The sequence below is a fragment of the Brassica rapa genome, chromosome A04 (assembly GCF_000309985.2).
Source record: "Brassica rapa cultivar Chiifu-401-42 chromosome A04, CAAS_Brap_v3.01, whole genome shotgun sequence".
Taxonomy (NCBI): Eukaryota; Viridiplantae; Streptophyta; class Magnoliopsida; order Brassicales; family Brassicaceae; genus Brassica; species Brassica rapa.
Genome location: NC_024798.2, coordinates 8,533,779 through 8,549,333, shown reverse-complemented (window position 1 = coordinate 8,549,333; position 15,555 = coordinate 8,533,779). Strand labels below are relative to the sequence as shown.

Here is a 15,555-nt window from a genome sequence, read left to right as displayed (position 1 = left end):
GATCATATCTTCACATCTCATCACATATTCGTGATAGTAAGTTTTGTTATTCAATTTCTGCATGGTCATATCTTCACATCTCATCCCATATTTTCGAAATGATTCATATTCTTATTCATTGTTATGCATGGTCGTCATATCAGTATGACATTCTAATGGTTTGAGTTTTTCTTTCCTGAAAAACAGTATTATAAATATCTACCACTTCGATTTACATAATTTGGGATTTTGTGAATCAAAAAGTTAAAGGTTTAACGTTTCTCATACATCGACAAATATGTTTACTGAAACATATTTGAACTCTTTTAACTAATCTGATACATGTACTTGTTTTTCAAAAAAATGTGAAATGATTAACCGATATATAGAATATTATTGAAGATACTTATTATCAACTAATGTTTATGTATAGACCAATATAGATAGTTATTTATGATTACTAATTTCATAGTTTTACATATATTGTATATACGAACATGTTAATTCTTTTTAATAAAAATCAAATTTGAAGCTGTTGTTTCTTGATCAAAACTATTTGAGATACAATAAAACCCCTATAAATTAATATTCTATAAATTAATAATTTCTATAAATTAATAAATTTCGCAGGTTCCAACTTAAGTCAATTCAAAATTTGACACAAATAGATAAAATAATAAGATAATATTTTTTTAAGAAAATTCTATGTAAGTATACATATTTTATATAAGTAAGAACCTATTATTCTTTTGTTTGTTTTAAATTCACAATGGAATTATCTTTATATTTTCTTAACACTTCATATATTTTTAATGAGATTTAGTAATATTATATCTAAAATCACATTTAAATTCTATGTAATATATATTATATACACCAAATAGTATAATAAAATTAATATAAATATCAAATTTTAAAAATAACAATTAATTTATGTACACTAAAATCAAAGATTTTTCTTATCTTAGAATAAATATATCTTACAATAAAAAATCTAAATAAGGATTTTTTGTAAATTAGCATTTCTATAAATTAATAAAATTCCAAAGTCCCAACATTATTAATTTATAGAGGTTCTACATTAGTCGTAATTAAAATATTAAAACCAGCCCGAAGTGATCCTTTGTGGTTGTGCTAGAGGTATGTACTTCCCACATCCACGTAGGAGGCGCGGTAGTAGACTAACTGAATAAGCTCTGCATCATCTGATCTTGATGAGGAAAACTCTAATTTCCATTCATAATCGTCTGACCAACCGCAGCATCAATAAGAATTCTGAAATCCCTTGGTCTTGTAGGTTTAGTGATAGTAATTAAGGGACCGAGTTCAGTCAAGTAATCATACCAGAAGGAAGCTTTGATGCCTTAGCGAATGACACGTCTAAGGAGATTGAATAGCATAGGATTGAGCCGTAGCATATCTCTTACTGGTCTTGAGAATCAAGACGCGTCATCTGTCAGCCAAAACCCTCTTTTGCCAAAAACATGAGTGTTAATCCAACCAAATGCCTGACCCTCCCTCTTCTTTAGGCCAACAAATATCAGTTCAAGAATTTCTGGCTTTTCTTGCATGTAATCCTACTATATTTTTTTAAAGAAATGCAGTACATAAAAAAGCAGCCTTCAAGTGTATTGTTCGGAAGGAAGAAAACTGAACTTCAAAAATTGACTATACCCTACACAGTCAATGCAGCCAGCCTTATCGTCATGCCCGCAAATGAGAGGAATTTCATAGTCCAACAATGAATTTTTGGCTTTTAAGCCAATGTCTTAGTATGAGGATAGCATACTGATATTACCACCCAATGTAAGTTTGAATTCATATAAGCATTCTGTAACAAAGTTTCATGATAATTTACATATGTTATTAGCTACTTGATCTATTTAATTTCAAATTAAATTTATCGTAAGTGTCATTCAAAACAACTTTTCATATAAAGTATTTCTTTTACCCACCCAAATTAAAACAATAAAATACTAGTGGATTTCAGTAATCAAATTAAGATAGAATTGATCAATTAATTATTTTTTTAATTTTGTAAATAATGTGAACTCTATATATAAACTGAAATAGAAAGAGTACTATCATGAAGCTTCGCGCGTGGCTTTCACCAAAAAGGTCTGCGAGTGGTTCTTACTTATGTAAGTGTCACGAACTCCATGAGGTAAATCCTTAATGTTTTCATATTTGTACCAAAAGGTGTTCTTCATTTTGAAGGGAATCTCTTTGTCATTGATTATGGCTTAAATGATACTCGTTACGTTACTATTCAAGTTCCGTATATAAGCCCATGCTCTCCTCATCCGCTACACCTTTACCCGTTTCTCATAATCTGTTGTGAAGTATAACATGAAGAGGTCAATAGTTGCAAGCTCAGCCGAGTTACCAAATGCATCTGTCAAAGCATCTCGCATCAGGATGGACCTGTTGCGCCATATTCACATAGCATGATGGCAATGCCTACATCAACAAGATGTTTGTTGATGAATTTATCCTAAAGTTTTCATAATTTTTTGATGAGTTATTCTTAGTTCATTTTCATATCTATCTCATATGCATTTAAAGAATATTTAAATTGTATAAATATATTGGGGTATTTGATATTTGGGTAATTTAATTATTTTAAATAATATATCTATAAACCATTACGACTATTAGTGATGGTAACTTTTGGTGATTAATCATTGTAATTTTTGGTGTTAACAATTATAACTTTTAGCTAACTATTTTAACGTTTGTTTTTTGTAACCATTGCAATCTTTAACTTTCTATATAAGAAGTCGTGAATATTGACAAAGAATGAAAAATAAATAAATAGTTGAGATAAAAAAAAAAGATATCCATTTTTAATTGATCATCAAATATCTTGAAGAAAGACATTGATTACGAGAATTTTTAGTTATTATTTATCTACATTAGCCAAAAACATAATGAAAATGATTGTCTTATCCTATAAAGAATTTATAAAGAATTTTGTCTTATCCTATATTACTATTATTAATAATAATAACAAATTTACTAAAATGTCTTGTTTTTTTCTAATTCTTATAAACTGCATAATTTTTGTTATGTTACCTGATACGCTTTAAATCGGAAAGGATCACTTTAGCTGGGTGTTGGATATGATCCGAGAAGGCAAACGACACTTCTGGAACTGAGATGAATTGAAAGGATCGTCAAAAGATGTGAATGGCTCTTGATATACCCACGATCTAAGGCTAACCACCCAAGAAAGAATCTAGTGCGTTGGCTAACCACCCAAGAAAGAATGTAGTGCGTTGGCTAACCACCAAACAACACACAAAGATGAATTGGCTAACCACCAAATCAACATGCCGGTTCATACCAATGAAGTAGCTAAAGAACTCTCTCTCTCACTCAGAGAAGAAACAAAAATAAACTCAAAAACATAGACTGATTTTATTCATAGAATGAGACTACATATTTATAGTGTTTGTAGTCAAAGACTAATAAAGAAAATACACGGAAAATGATGCATATAAAATACAAATTTGACTAGTTCTGAATAAACAAGTCAAAAAGTCAAAGACTCAGTCTTCCATGCAGAGTGAACAAAGATGGCCCTTCAGATAATGTTCAGGTTCCTCTCAGCTGCTGCCGACGGAGACCTCCAAAACACCAAATGCGTAGTCCGTCTCATCGACCATTTCAAGCACGCTGGCCCCAACGGGCAGCACTTATGCATGGTGCTCGAGTTTCTCGGCGACAGCCTTCTCCGTTTGATCAGATACAACCGTTACAAAGGTCTGAAGCTAGACAAAGTCAGAGAGATTTGCAGATGTATACTAACCGGTTTGGATTACTTGCACAGCGAGCTCGGTATGATACATTCCGATTTAAAACCTGAAAACATTCTTCTCGTTTCCACCATTGATTCTAGTAAAGATCCGGTTCGATCCGGTTTAACTCCATTGCTGGAGAAGCCTGAGGGGAATGCAAACGGTGGTGGTGGTAGTTCGACGATGAATCTGATTGAGAAGAAGTTGAAGAGGAGAGCGAAGAGAGCTGTTGCTAAGATCTCAGAGAGGAGAGTTTCTATGGTGGGCGGTGCCTTAGGTGAAGAGGCATCGTCCAAGAGTGAGAGGAGTCTCGATGGGATTGATATGAGATGCAAAGTTGTTGACTTTGGTAACGCTTGTTGGGCTGATAAACAGTTTGCTGAAGAGATACAGACGAGACAGTATAGAGCTCCTGAGGTGATATTAAAGTCTGGTTACTCGTTCTCTGTTGACATGTGGTCTTTTGGTTGCACGGCGTTTGAGCTTGTCACGGGGGATATGCTGTTTGCTCCTAAAGAAGGGAATGGTTATGGAGAAGACGAGGATCATCTTGCTCTTATGATGGAGCTCTTAGGGAAAATGCCGAGAAAGGTATTTGTTTTTTTCTTGTTTTTGGTTTTTATGTTTCTTTTTGCTCGGTTCTTGTCTTCTTGACTTAATTTGATTGAGCAGATTGCTGTTGGTGGAGCGAGGTCTAAAGACTATTTTGACAGACATGGGGATTTGAAGAGGATCCGGCGGTTGAAGTATTGGCCGCTGGATCGGTTACTGGTGGATAAGTACAAGCTTCCGGAAGCAGAAGCGAAGGAGTTTGCTGAGTTTCTGAGTCTGGTTCTGGAGTTTGCACCGGAGAAACGACCAACTGCTCAGCAGTGCTTGGAGCATCCATGGATGAATGTAGTAAGTACACAGAATGATGCAGATAATGTAGAATCCCAAGTGAGGAACTTGAAGATCAAAGGGTGAACAGAAACTCTCAGCTTCGTCTTTTTGTTTTGTCTCTTTTTTTTCCTTCACACCTTTGTTCTTGTACTTCTTTTTGAACTAAGATACACCACCTTAACGTTAAGACCGCTTTTCTTCACGGAGAACTAAGAGAAGAAGTTTTTGTTACTCAACCGGAGGTTTTCATTGTTGCTGGGGAAGAACATAAAGTATACAATCTTAAGAAAGCTCTCTATGGTTTACGTCAAGCACCAAGGGTCTGGAATATAAAACTTAACCAGATACTGCATAGATTAAGTTTCCAGCGATGCTCAAAAGATCGTGGTGGCTTATGTAGATGATCTACTGGTTACCAGATCTTCTCTTAAAGCCATACTTGAGTTTAAGTGAGAGATGGCAGCTAAGTTCGAGATGAGTGACCTCGAGAAGTTAACATACAATTTGGGAATAGAAGTCTTGCAATACGAAGGAGGGATAAGCAAGACAGGTACGCTCGCAAGATACTTGAAGAAATTGGAATGAGCTTGTGCAATTTAACTCATGTACCGATGGAGTTAAATGCAAAGTTCTCTAAGGCGCCTAACGATGAGAAGATTGATGAGAAGGAGTATCGTTGGAGCATTGGCTGTCTGCAAAACTTGTTGCACACACGCCTGGATCTATTGTTCAGTGTTGGAGTCCTCAGTAGATACATGAAAGATCCTAAGGCGTCTCACGTTGCAGCTCTGAAACAGATTCTTGGGTATCTACGAGGTATTTGCTCTCTTGGTCTTTGTTACTTGCATGGTAGAGGGACTAAGTTGTTCGGCTATAGCGATAGTTCGCATAATGTTGACATAGACGAAAGCGAAAGCACGACAGGTCACATATTTTATCTTGGAGAGAGTCCTATAAATTGGAGTTCAACGAAGCAAGAAATAGTAGCTCTATCTCGTGTGAAGCTGAGTTTATGGCTGCATCAGAGGCTGCAAAACAGGCTATTTGGCTGCAGGAACTCTTAAGTGAGGCTATCGGAGAAGTTTAAGCAAACAGTGGTTATCACGGTCGATAACAAGTCTTCGATTGCGCTTACAAAAAATCTGGTTCTCCATGGACAAAGAAGCACTTTCACATGAGATTTCATTTTATACGAGAATGTGTCGAAAAAGAGCAAGTTGAATTTGAACATATCCCGGGAAGTGAACAGAAGGCATATATTCTTACTAAATCGCTTGGATGATAAAATTCAAAGAAATAAGAGATCTTATTGGAGTTCAAGATGTGTGTGAAGATAAGTTCAAACTTAAGGGGGAGAATGTTGGAAAATTTAAGTTGCAAGTTTTCTTTTCCTTATTGAGTTATGATTATCTAAAGGATTAGGAAATATGAATTGTGATAATGCTATTAGGATTAGGAGTTATCTAGTTATATATAAGGAGATGCATATTGTGTTGCAAGTGATTTGTGATTTGAGGTTTTGAGTGATGTATAAGAGAAAGACTTCTTATTAAGATTAGTTGTGATTCTATATCATTTGTGTGGATAAGAAATGAGAAAATGAAGAATAAATCTCGATTTTTAGGTGCATATAGAGCTTGAAATTGGTTGTTTATGGTGGTTGGTGTATAGATGACAAAGATAATATTGAATATACTTATGAAGATGAGGATGATTGAGTAAAACATTCGTTTTTTAAAAAATTAATGACATTTTTGTGAATAACTTGAATTTTTGGAGTGAATAAGACAAATTAATTTTTTTTTTAAAGACTGGTCATATTTGCATTTGACTTGAAGTTTTGAGTCATATTTGAAAGATTTGCCATATATCTTTACTAGTTTTTTTTTATAATTTTATCGTAACTAGGTTTTTCGCGCTATGCAAGGATTATATATTTGTTTTCATTTTCTTTATATTTATATCTTTGTTTTCATATACTTCAAGATATATCAATTACATTTTCTAACAATTCAAATTGAACCGGTTTTGTTCTCCCAAATCCACTGAAAACACACAAACAACAAACAATCAATTTTGTAACTAAATTTCATAAATTGTGAAAATTCAAACAAATCAAAAGAAAAGAAAAAACATTAAATCAATCAAGCTGATTTCAGGGCTATATATAACCATCAGCCTGGAGTTACACAGACAAATCTTTCTTTCTTTTTCTCTCTTTTTACGCAGAGGGTTATCTCTCTTTTGTGTGACGTGATTATAGAATTATCACTAAATATCACAATTCTTCATAAGTTGTATGATATTGAAGCTTTACCAAATTATTTGGAGCTAAAAGTTTATTTTCTTAATACTTTTGATTCTTATTCAGTAGTTACAACATATAAACATATTAATATGTAGGATTTTTTTGTTGTACTTGTATATGATGTAGCTGTAAGAACTAAATGAGAAAAAGAATAAAAATGAAAAAATATTCCTACAACAGTACATTTTCAACAACTCACTATATAATGTTTTAGGAAACAGAATTTCTACAACAATATTTTTATTTTTTGGATTTATTTTAAAATTTTTGATAAAGCATAATTGATAATTTTTATTGTTGTAGATAGAAATTTAATTTAAAGACACTTGATAAACTCTAACCAATCACTTCCAATAATATTTATCACCGCGATATCACTTGCAACAATTTAGTATATTCTTTGAAAAGATGAAAGTGAATCTCTTTCACGTTTGATACGTACAGACTCAAATGACTCAGAAGATGCACATCCGCATTCGCAAATACAAAATACACAAGCTTATGCTTGCAACCTATTTGTTGGTAGATGGATTTTTGACTTCGGGCTCACGGTACAATGGATATAGTTAAATATGTCTAGATGAGTGGAGAAGAGCAACTCCTATGTTGAGGAACAAAGAGAGACACTTGTCATCTCTTCATTCAGAATTGGATGCCTTTTTCTGGTCGATGGAATATGCTTCGACACACGACATGTCAGCACTTTGGGACGGACTGCAAAAATGTCATTTCAATGATACAAACCCCATCAGCATAGTCTGGTTTTTCAACAGAATTGGCGGAGATAACTTTACTACAAACACGATTCTATAGTATTTCAAGATCAGATATATACAAAGAGCAAAAAAACTGGACAACATATTTTTTTAGCCAAGATAACACGATCTTTTTGTAAAAACTTAGTTTTTGTTAGTTATTATATTACGATCTGAATTTTCATACCACGTCTAGTTTGTGTAATAGAATATTGTTTGAAATTTTTTGTAAAAACATAGTATAATTTTGTGGCAATGGTTTTTTTCCTTATCTCAGTATCTACCATACACATACGATGCGTTTGGAACTATCAATCTAAATCCATAGAGTATACGAATCTCCGTTGTATAACATCAAGAATTCTTCACATTATTCACATGTTCACATGCGTTTGGATTTATGTTTCCGTCCAATGGCTAGGCCATTTCACATGTTACAAGGTACAAATATATCTGTCCAATGTGTCTTATGTCAAAACAAACTATATATAATAATAACTGTAATGTTTGTCATGCCCATGTTTTTCAGGTGTATAAGCAACTTGTCAAATATTTGTCCACATCCTATTCGAAAAAAATACTATATTCACCTTAAAGGTTGAGGACCAATCATTTAAAGACATGGCTTCCTATTTTTCTCTTTTGCGTCATTTCTTTATCATCTTTATTAATGTTACAAAGTTCTCCATCATCTTTTCGACATATCCGAAATGGTAGAAGTGACCGTGATATCTTCGAGCACAGTTCGGCCCAAAAACATACACAAATCTGGTCGAACAAAGATCCATCTAACTCCTCATGATCTTGATCCTCTTTATCTTGTTTATCCTCAGAAAGGTCTTCTCTTCCCTAAACCAGACCCGAACAGCCATGTCATCCCTCGATTAAAGGCCGCTCTTTCCACTGCCTTAGATATCTATTTCCCGTTTGCCGGTCGTCTAGTCAAGGTCGTGAGCACTATAACATAATATATTCGCGTTTTAAAGTTGAAGTCAGATTGAATGGAAAATAAAGGTTAACCTGATTACTTGAAAACTTTGCAAATTTGTCAAAATATATAAATGTCCCATATTGAAAGTTCGGATCAAAATTAACTTGTATGTATAGTAGAGAACCTGAGGTAGAGGGTAGACCAACTAAACATGGAAATGCGCCTTTATGACCCAAATCGGTGTTCTTTCTTTGGAAAACGTTTGTTTTTATTTTTTTTTGTGCTCCAAGAATTTCAAATAGCTTCGGACAATTCTCATAGAAACCACAAAATAGTTTTATCACAAAATATCACATAGTGAAGAAAACAAGAATAATTATTAATTAAATAATAAATGAATAAGCTATCTTTAATCAATAATAAATTTAATTTAATTAAAATTTAAAATTTTCCTTTAGAAATATTTTTTTTCTTATATCCTAAACTTAAATCATATACCTTAAACAATACTAACCCCAAAGCTTAAAACTTCTATCTCAAAAATTTAAACTAATCCAAAGCTGCTATCTCTATTGGTAAATATCTCCTACTCTAAGAGTAGATCTAGTTGTAAGGTTCGATTCTCAGCAGTTGCAAAAAATGAATTGTTGTCTCTGATGCAAAAAAACTACGAAGTTCAGATTTTTTGGTATGGAAGCATTAATTAATGAATCATTGGTCAAACTATTGGACCAAGAAAACTTCCACAGTTCAAATATTATCTTTAATTTGTGGTTATTCCATATTCTCTTACTGTGAATATCTTATTTTCTGAACAACAAGTAAGAAAGAAAGGAACCATTTCATTGATGTATGTGTGAAAACAAGCTTGAAAGAGTAAGAGTTTACATGTTTTTGGATTGTTTTTTGCTCGATGAGACCTCACACTTTCCATAACTGAAGGATGTAATAATGATGAATCTGGGTGTCACTTGGGGACTTTGAAACAGATTTGGGAAAATTGCAAATCTAAATTAGAACATGAACAAAAATAAAAAAATAAAAACTCTCTCCGTTGAACTGAAAAATACAAACAAAGGGGATGATTAATTGTACTGTACATGTAGAACTTAGTCTATAGAAATTTTTGATGAAGTTGTAATGAATGTAGCGTTATAAATTAAATAAAAAATAATAAAAAGAAAAGTGATTCCTACAGCAATATTTTTTTTTACTTTAGAAAATAAGGCTCTTCAACATTTTTTTAAAATTTTTTGGCTTCAGCTTTAAAAATTACATAGAGCATGATTGGTAAATTTTATGGTTATAGATAGAAACTAAAGCTAAATCACTTGATACAACCCAACCAATCACACCACCAAACCACATTAAAATTAAACCGAACCAAGCACAAACCAAACAGAACTAAAACCAAACCAAACACAAACCAAACCAAACTAAAGCCGAACCAAACCGAACATAAATCAAACCAAATTAATTTGGGTTGATTTTGGTTCAAGTTTTCTTTAACCCAAACTAAACCGAACCCATAATTAAACTGAAATTACACCCTATATCTAATGGTAGGTATATTTAAAAATAATTTATTTTTAATTATGTTTTACTGGATAACTTTCCGCGATATTGGGGATGAACCATAAATCCAAAAGAGGACGAAAACCCCTACGTAAAACACAACTAATTGAGAGACTGGCGCTGTTACTACGTGGGAATGAAAGCAGTTCCTAGTAATTTCTTACTTTGACGACTGAAGGCTGTTGTCGAATTATATCATATAAATATTACTGTAGTAAATAAGTTTTGTATATATTTAAAATTTATAATAATTTTGATAAATTATTTTTTTTTGATAAATTTTGATACAGAACTTGTGATTGGTTGATAATGAAATAATAAAATTAAATTTTATTACTTTATATTAATCATCTTAACACTTGCATCTCATAATTATTAAAAAAATGTAAAAAAAAAAAGAAACTACAATATGAGTTGTGATATAAATCTAATATTTATGAAAAATTAAAAAAGGAATAGTAAGTTTTAAAAGATTCTATTATATTAAATATTAGATCAAGTGAAATATTTAGATATCTATAATAATCCTTATTTCTACTTATTATATAAAGTTCAAATAATTGTATAAATTTAAATTGATGATTCATTAATCAAAATTTTAAAAACATGACAAATAAACAAAATTATCAGACAAGTAACCAAATTCACTTCTCAAATAATAGTATAAATTTGGCATACAAAAAAGATTTTCAAAATGAATTCTAAAAGAATTGGAAGTTTCGGTAGAATTTTGAAACGAGAGAGAGAGAGAAAGGTTTTCTCTCGAGTGTCTCTCCACCCCGACGCCATCAAACCCTAATCCCACCAAATCGATCTTGTTTTCGAGGGGATCGAAGGCACTTGTCGCCGCCGGTCTCCTCCTCCGCCTCTATTTTGCTCGTCTCAGCCACTTTCATCGATCCCATCGACCGCCGTTACGTCCTCTTTGTCGAGCTACTCTGGATTTCTTCTTCGGTGGACCTAATCGGAAGCTAGAGGCGCGTGCCTCTCTTCTCTGAAGTACAGACGAGGGTGTGATGGTGGTGCGATTCTCGGTGGCCTTGATTCTCTGCCTCCTCCGACTGTCGGCGTAAGATCTGGGTCAGATCTTAATCTCAAGAGTGGTGATTTTTCGAGAGCGTAGCTACCTCTCTTCTCATTGCTGCCTTGCCTCCCGACGGTTCAAGGGTCTAGTAGCTTCAAGGTTCTTTATAGCCTCTCCTCGAGAATTCGTTTTCTCTGAGTATGGCGGAGCCGTGGCTCTCCGTTGAGGGCCTCTTTCCTTTGCTTCAAGTGTTAGCTTCCATGGTTTGTCCCTGTGTTCTTGCTTGTGTCTCTTTCTATTGTTCTTTGGTGGTTGAATACTCAGGGTTCTTCGAGGACAGTCCCGCCGTGTTCCCTCCAGGTCATGATGCTAGAGCCTCGCTCACACTCGGATTCACCTGTTTTTGAGGTGTCTACTGACTTCTCCTGATCTTCATCTCCTTCGCAATGCTCCGGGATGCTTCTCTTGACTGATTTGTTGTCTGCACTTAATCTCTGGGTCGCGTGGCCGGATATGGGAGCATTAAGACCGCCTGCGCTTGACCATGATACCTGAGTTTCAAACCAAGTGTGGTCAGCTTTGATAGTCAGGTTGTGAGCTTCCCGAGCGGTTATTGGTGTTGTCTTCAACGAAGCCCACCTCAGCTTGCACCGGATTGGGTGTTGCCGGCCCTCCGTCGTCGCAGCTTGAGAGAATCTCCGGGTTTGTCTTCGGCATTTCAACACCGTTTTAGCCTACTCTTTGATGCTTAAGGCTCAGCCTCAGGTATCAAGAAATGCTTGTGTAAGGTTCTAATAGCTAATGTTTGTTGCAATAATCTTAGTTCTAAGTGTTGTTCACCTCTGAACACTCTTAGTTCTCTCTAGGTTCTATGGGTTTTTTATATTTTTGCGGCCAATAGAATTTGAATTAGCTTTCGAGCAGATCAGATTTCAATTTGTATTGTGATCAGACCTTCATTCAAGTTAATGATATTTACACTTTTAGCAAAAAAAAAAAAAAAAAAAAAAAAAAGAATTGGAAGTTTCTAAGTGTCCAAACCTCTTGGCTTTATTCATTTGTTTTGTTCGAGGACGAACAAAGGTTCAAGCCGGCGAAAGTTAATACCTCTTTTTTTTTGTTAAAAGTTAATACCTCTTGTTGTTCATATCTTAACATGATTTTCATAGGTTTTTATATAGAAATTATCAAAGTTTTGGAGTATTATTCTTACTTTGTGTTTTCGAAGTTTTTTAAGACTTTGTTATTATTTTATACGGTTTTCGATTTTCGGTAAAAAAAAAGAAGAAGAGAAAAACAAATTTGGAGATTAGACAGCATTATAGTACATAACGTTTTGCATCAATGTAGGACTTTCTACCCTTGATCTATCTCAAAATTGGACACAAGAAATCTTAGGATATTACCTTTCATCTCAAAAATTATTTGAGGTCAATATAACTGTTATATCTAATGGTATTCCAAAATATTAAAGACTTGTTTGTTTGGTGTCGAGGCACACTAACCATGGAAGATAAAGGTGATTTACTTAAGGCTATCAACCAGGCCAGGTTGATCACATCCCTGAATATTTTCGTTAGGGACATGAATGTCTAGAGCCCAAAATGATCAGTCGATCACGTACATTTAAAACTCAGTTAAAACTTCTATACATATTTAAATTGTTTGGTTTGGTTTCCTATTTTTAAGAAATAAAATTATAGAGATATTCTCGTTTCTGGATTTGGAAGTTTTATCCACATTTTTGTTTCAGGCAAGGCACACAAGATTTTCAAAATTTATCTCAAGTTCTGAAGCGCAAGAATGGCAATGGGTGACAATCTCCATTAAACCCCCTCTGTTTCTGTAAGATATTTGTTCTAAATCAAGTCTTGTTGGAGGCTGACTCTGTTTGATATGAATTCCAAGCTAAACAAGGTATTGAAGGAAATGGTTATTGAGGAAGAAAAACATACGAATCATCAGAAGTATGAAGACCCATATATGGGATCAACAACAGGCTTTCAACCTCTGTGATAGGGTCAGAAGTGTAAGAATATCTAAGGATATGAAATAATTTTCTCTTCACTCCTCAAGTGGGAACTATTGGAGAACCACCACTTGGTATGTTGTTTTGGTTTCAAGAAAGTACTATTTGTTGTTAGTTCATAGTGCCTATTAGAGATAAAGTTTCCCACATCAGTAGTTAGAAGGGATCATAAGTAATATAAGATATGTGGGATATTTTGTCTCTAATATACCCCCTCGAAACGATGGATTTTTGAACGTCAATTTGGAAATGTTTGGGCAAGGATCGATAAACCAGTTTTGGGCCAGATCGATGTGGATCGAGTTGGATTATGTGATCAGACTCTGATACCATGTTAAGTTAGATAGACTTGAACCTTAAAATAAATTGATGATAAATGGATTGGTGCATCTATTTTATAGATGAAGATGCAATTTCTAGAGATGTTATGTACCAGTTCATGAAGTGCTACATAAAATAGTACAAGTGTATGTCATGAAGCTGAAGCTATGCTGGAGTTCTTGTTTGGGCTACTTAAGCCTGAGAAAGGAAAATAATATTTGTTTGAAGGAAAATAAATTTTTTCATTAAAAAAAGAGTTTGATGGAAGAACAAGTTCAACATTAAAAGAAAAGGAAATCTTCTTTAAAGGAAATGAAATACTTAAGAATATTTATTCATTGGGAAATTGGCTAGGGTGAACCAAGCAATCTATCTAGTATAACTAGGTTAAGGGAGCCTTGTATTGAATTAACACAAAGAAAAATATTTTTCACAAAAGAAGTTTCATAACTTATATGGTGAGTGAAACATAAATAGTCAAAGAAGAGAGAGTTTCTTGGATGTGTTAGATCATAAGAACGTGGGAGGCTAGTGTTTTGATGGTTAAGATAGACTTGTAAGTTTACTTGTAAGAGATCTAATAAAGACATATTTCATTGTTGAAAAGTTCTTTGTGTTCGTCCATCGTAATATTTCTTGACACGATACTCGTACTACTCTATATCAAACTCATCTTGCACTTTCAATACATTACTTAGGATTCATCCGAATTACCGATATGGAAGACTGTCTCTAATAGTACCGGCCTAGTAATATTAGTGGTCCAAAGCCAAAAATATATATTTTTCAATCATACAAAATATACATAGTTTAACTAATTCTTTTTAAATAAAAACACTATATATATGAATCAAATATTTCTACTGAACTTATCATAACAAAATACAAAGTTATTTAGTGATTACCAAAACTAAAGGATTTTTCTTAACATTGAAATTGAAAGATTCAATTTTGAAATACCTCAAAAAACTAGGGTTACGATGTTTCGACAAGGATGGGATCCTGGGGAGCAAATGGTATCAGGGGATAAAGGAAGAGTAGATCTTCATTATTATGATGGAACCGGATCCGAAATTGACGAACGGAAGCAAAAGGAAGGTTTTTCAATCAAAAATCTTTTGGATCTCCGAAGACAGTGCAGGAAATTTGGAAAATCTAGGTGGTCAAGGCAAATAGAATCGGAGAAATCTTTGGTTTCATTCCGGATTGGAGAGTTTTCTTCAATCTTCTTTCAATCACTTGATCTTGATGGCACGATTCTCGTTCTCATTAAAACGAAATCGAAAGATCTTGTCTTTCTTTTTTATCGTTTAATAAGCTCTTTGAGCATCTATTTGTGTTTCTCCTTTGAGTTTTATTGCCAATATGTTGGCTTTTGTTTCATTGCAAGGTGTTGTCTTAAGGCTCTTTGGAATAAAACTGGTTTACTTGGTGTTTGCTTCTATTGTGAAATTGTTTATTTGGGGAAGAATTTTTTCTGGTTTGGTGATCAATGGGGTAAGTTATGTGTTGCAGGATCTCATAAGTTAACAGGTCTTTATGGTTTTTTTGGAAACACGTTGTTATCTGTACTCTTCACAACACATATGCTGCAATTGGTCTCATTAAACCAAATGCAGTGTCTTTCTAGATACTCGGTAATGACGGGTGTTAGATGGTCTTTACCGTGGTGGAATTTGGAACTACGGCGGTGTTGCGTTAGAGGAAGCGTCATATATTTACTCCCACCGGTTCTATATACTTATATATATTCTTTCATACGTGCGAGTAAGCATGAGGGTATAGTTTGTGTGTTATGGTCAAGAGATGGTACTAGGAAAACAATGTGGCCAGTGAGTAGCTGGGTGGACGAGGTTTTAAATAATTTCTTAAATTTTATGGTTTTGTTAAGAATTATGGGACATGAGGGACACATATTGGAAGGGGATTTAAGGTGGAGTGGTCACGGGAC

The 15,555-nt window shown here is 33.9% G+C and overlaps 3 protein-coding genes across 4 annotated transcripts in view; all 3 read left to right on the top strand.

Annotated features, from left to right (window-relative positions):
- LOC103863765 (protein PLASTID MOVEMENT IMPAIRED 15) overlaps nt 1–216 on the top strand; it is a 2,484-nt gene extending 2,268 nt beyond the window's left edge. The window contains exon 3 of the mRNA XM_009141514.3: nt 1–216. This exon is cut by the window's left edge and continues 1,695 nt beyond it. The gene's annotated coding sequence lies outside the window, so the exon portion shown is untranslated.
- A 698-nt stretch (nt 217–914) lies between these two features.
- On the top strand, nt 915–4,802 carry LOC103863872 (probable serine/threonine-protein kinase sky1). 2 transcript variants are annotated; one of them, XM_033290018.1, is made up of 3 exons: nt 915–3,220; nt 3,254–4,370; nt 4,452–4,802. In XM_033290018.1, the coding sequence occupies exons 2-3, from the start codon at nt 3,558–3,560 to the stop codon at nt 4,743–4,745; spliced, it is 1,107 nt and encodes a 368-aa protein (XP_033145909.1). In that variant the 5' UTR covers nt 915–3,220; nt 3,254–3,557; the 3' UTR covers nt 4,746–4,802. The 2 variants fall into 2 exon arrangements, with proteins under 2 accessions (XP_033145909.1, XP_009139882.1); XM_009141634.2 differs by having other exon boundaries at nt 915–4,370.
- Nucleotides 4,803–5,272: 470 nt separating this feature from the next.
- LOC117133330 (secreted RxLR effector protein 161-like) lies at nt 5,273–5,725 on the top strand. Its single transcript, XM_033289321.1, has one exon. The coding sequence runs from the start codon at nt 5,273–5,275 to the stop codon at nt 5,723–5,725; it is 453 nt and encodes a 150-aa protein (XP_033145212.1).
- The last annotated feature ends 9,830 nt before the right edge of the window (nt 5,726–15,555 follow it).

Coding starts and splice junctions, on each gene's coding strand:
- LOC103863872 (XM_033290018.1), top strand. CDS start 3,558: ATGGCCCTTCAGATAATGTTCAGGTTCCTCTCAGCTGCTGCCGACGGA. Junction 4,371..4,451: donor TAGGGAAAATGCCGAGAAAG/GTATTTGTTTTT, acceptor TTGATTGAGCAG/ATTGCTGTTGGTGGAGCGAG.
- LOC117133330 (XM_033289321.1), top strand. CDS start 5,273: ATGGAGTTAAATGCAAAGTTCTCTAAGGCGCCTAACGATGAGAAGATT.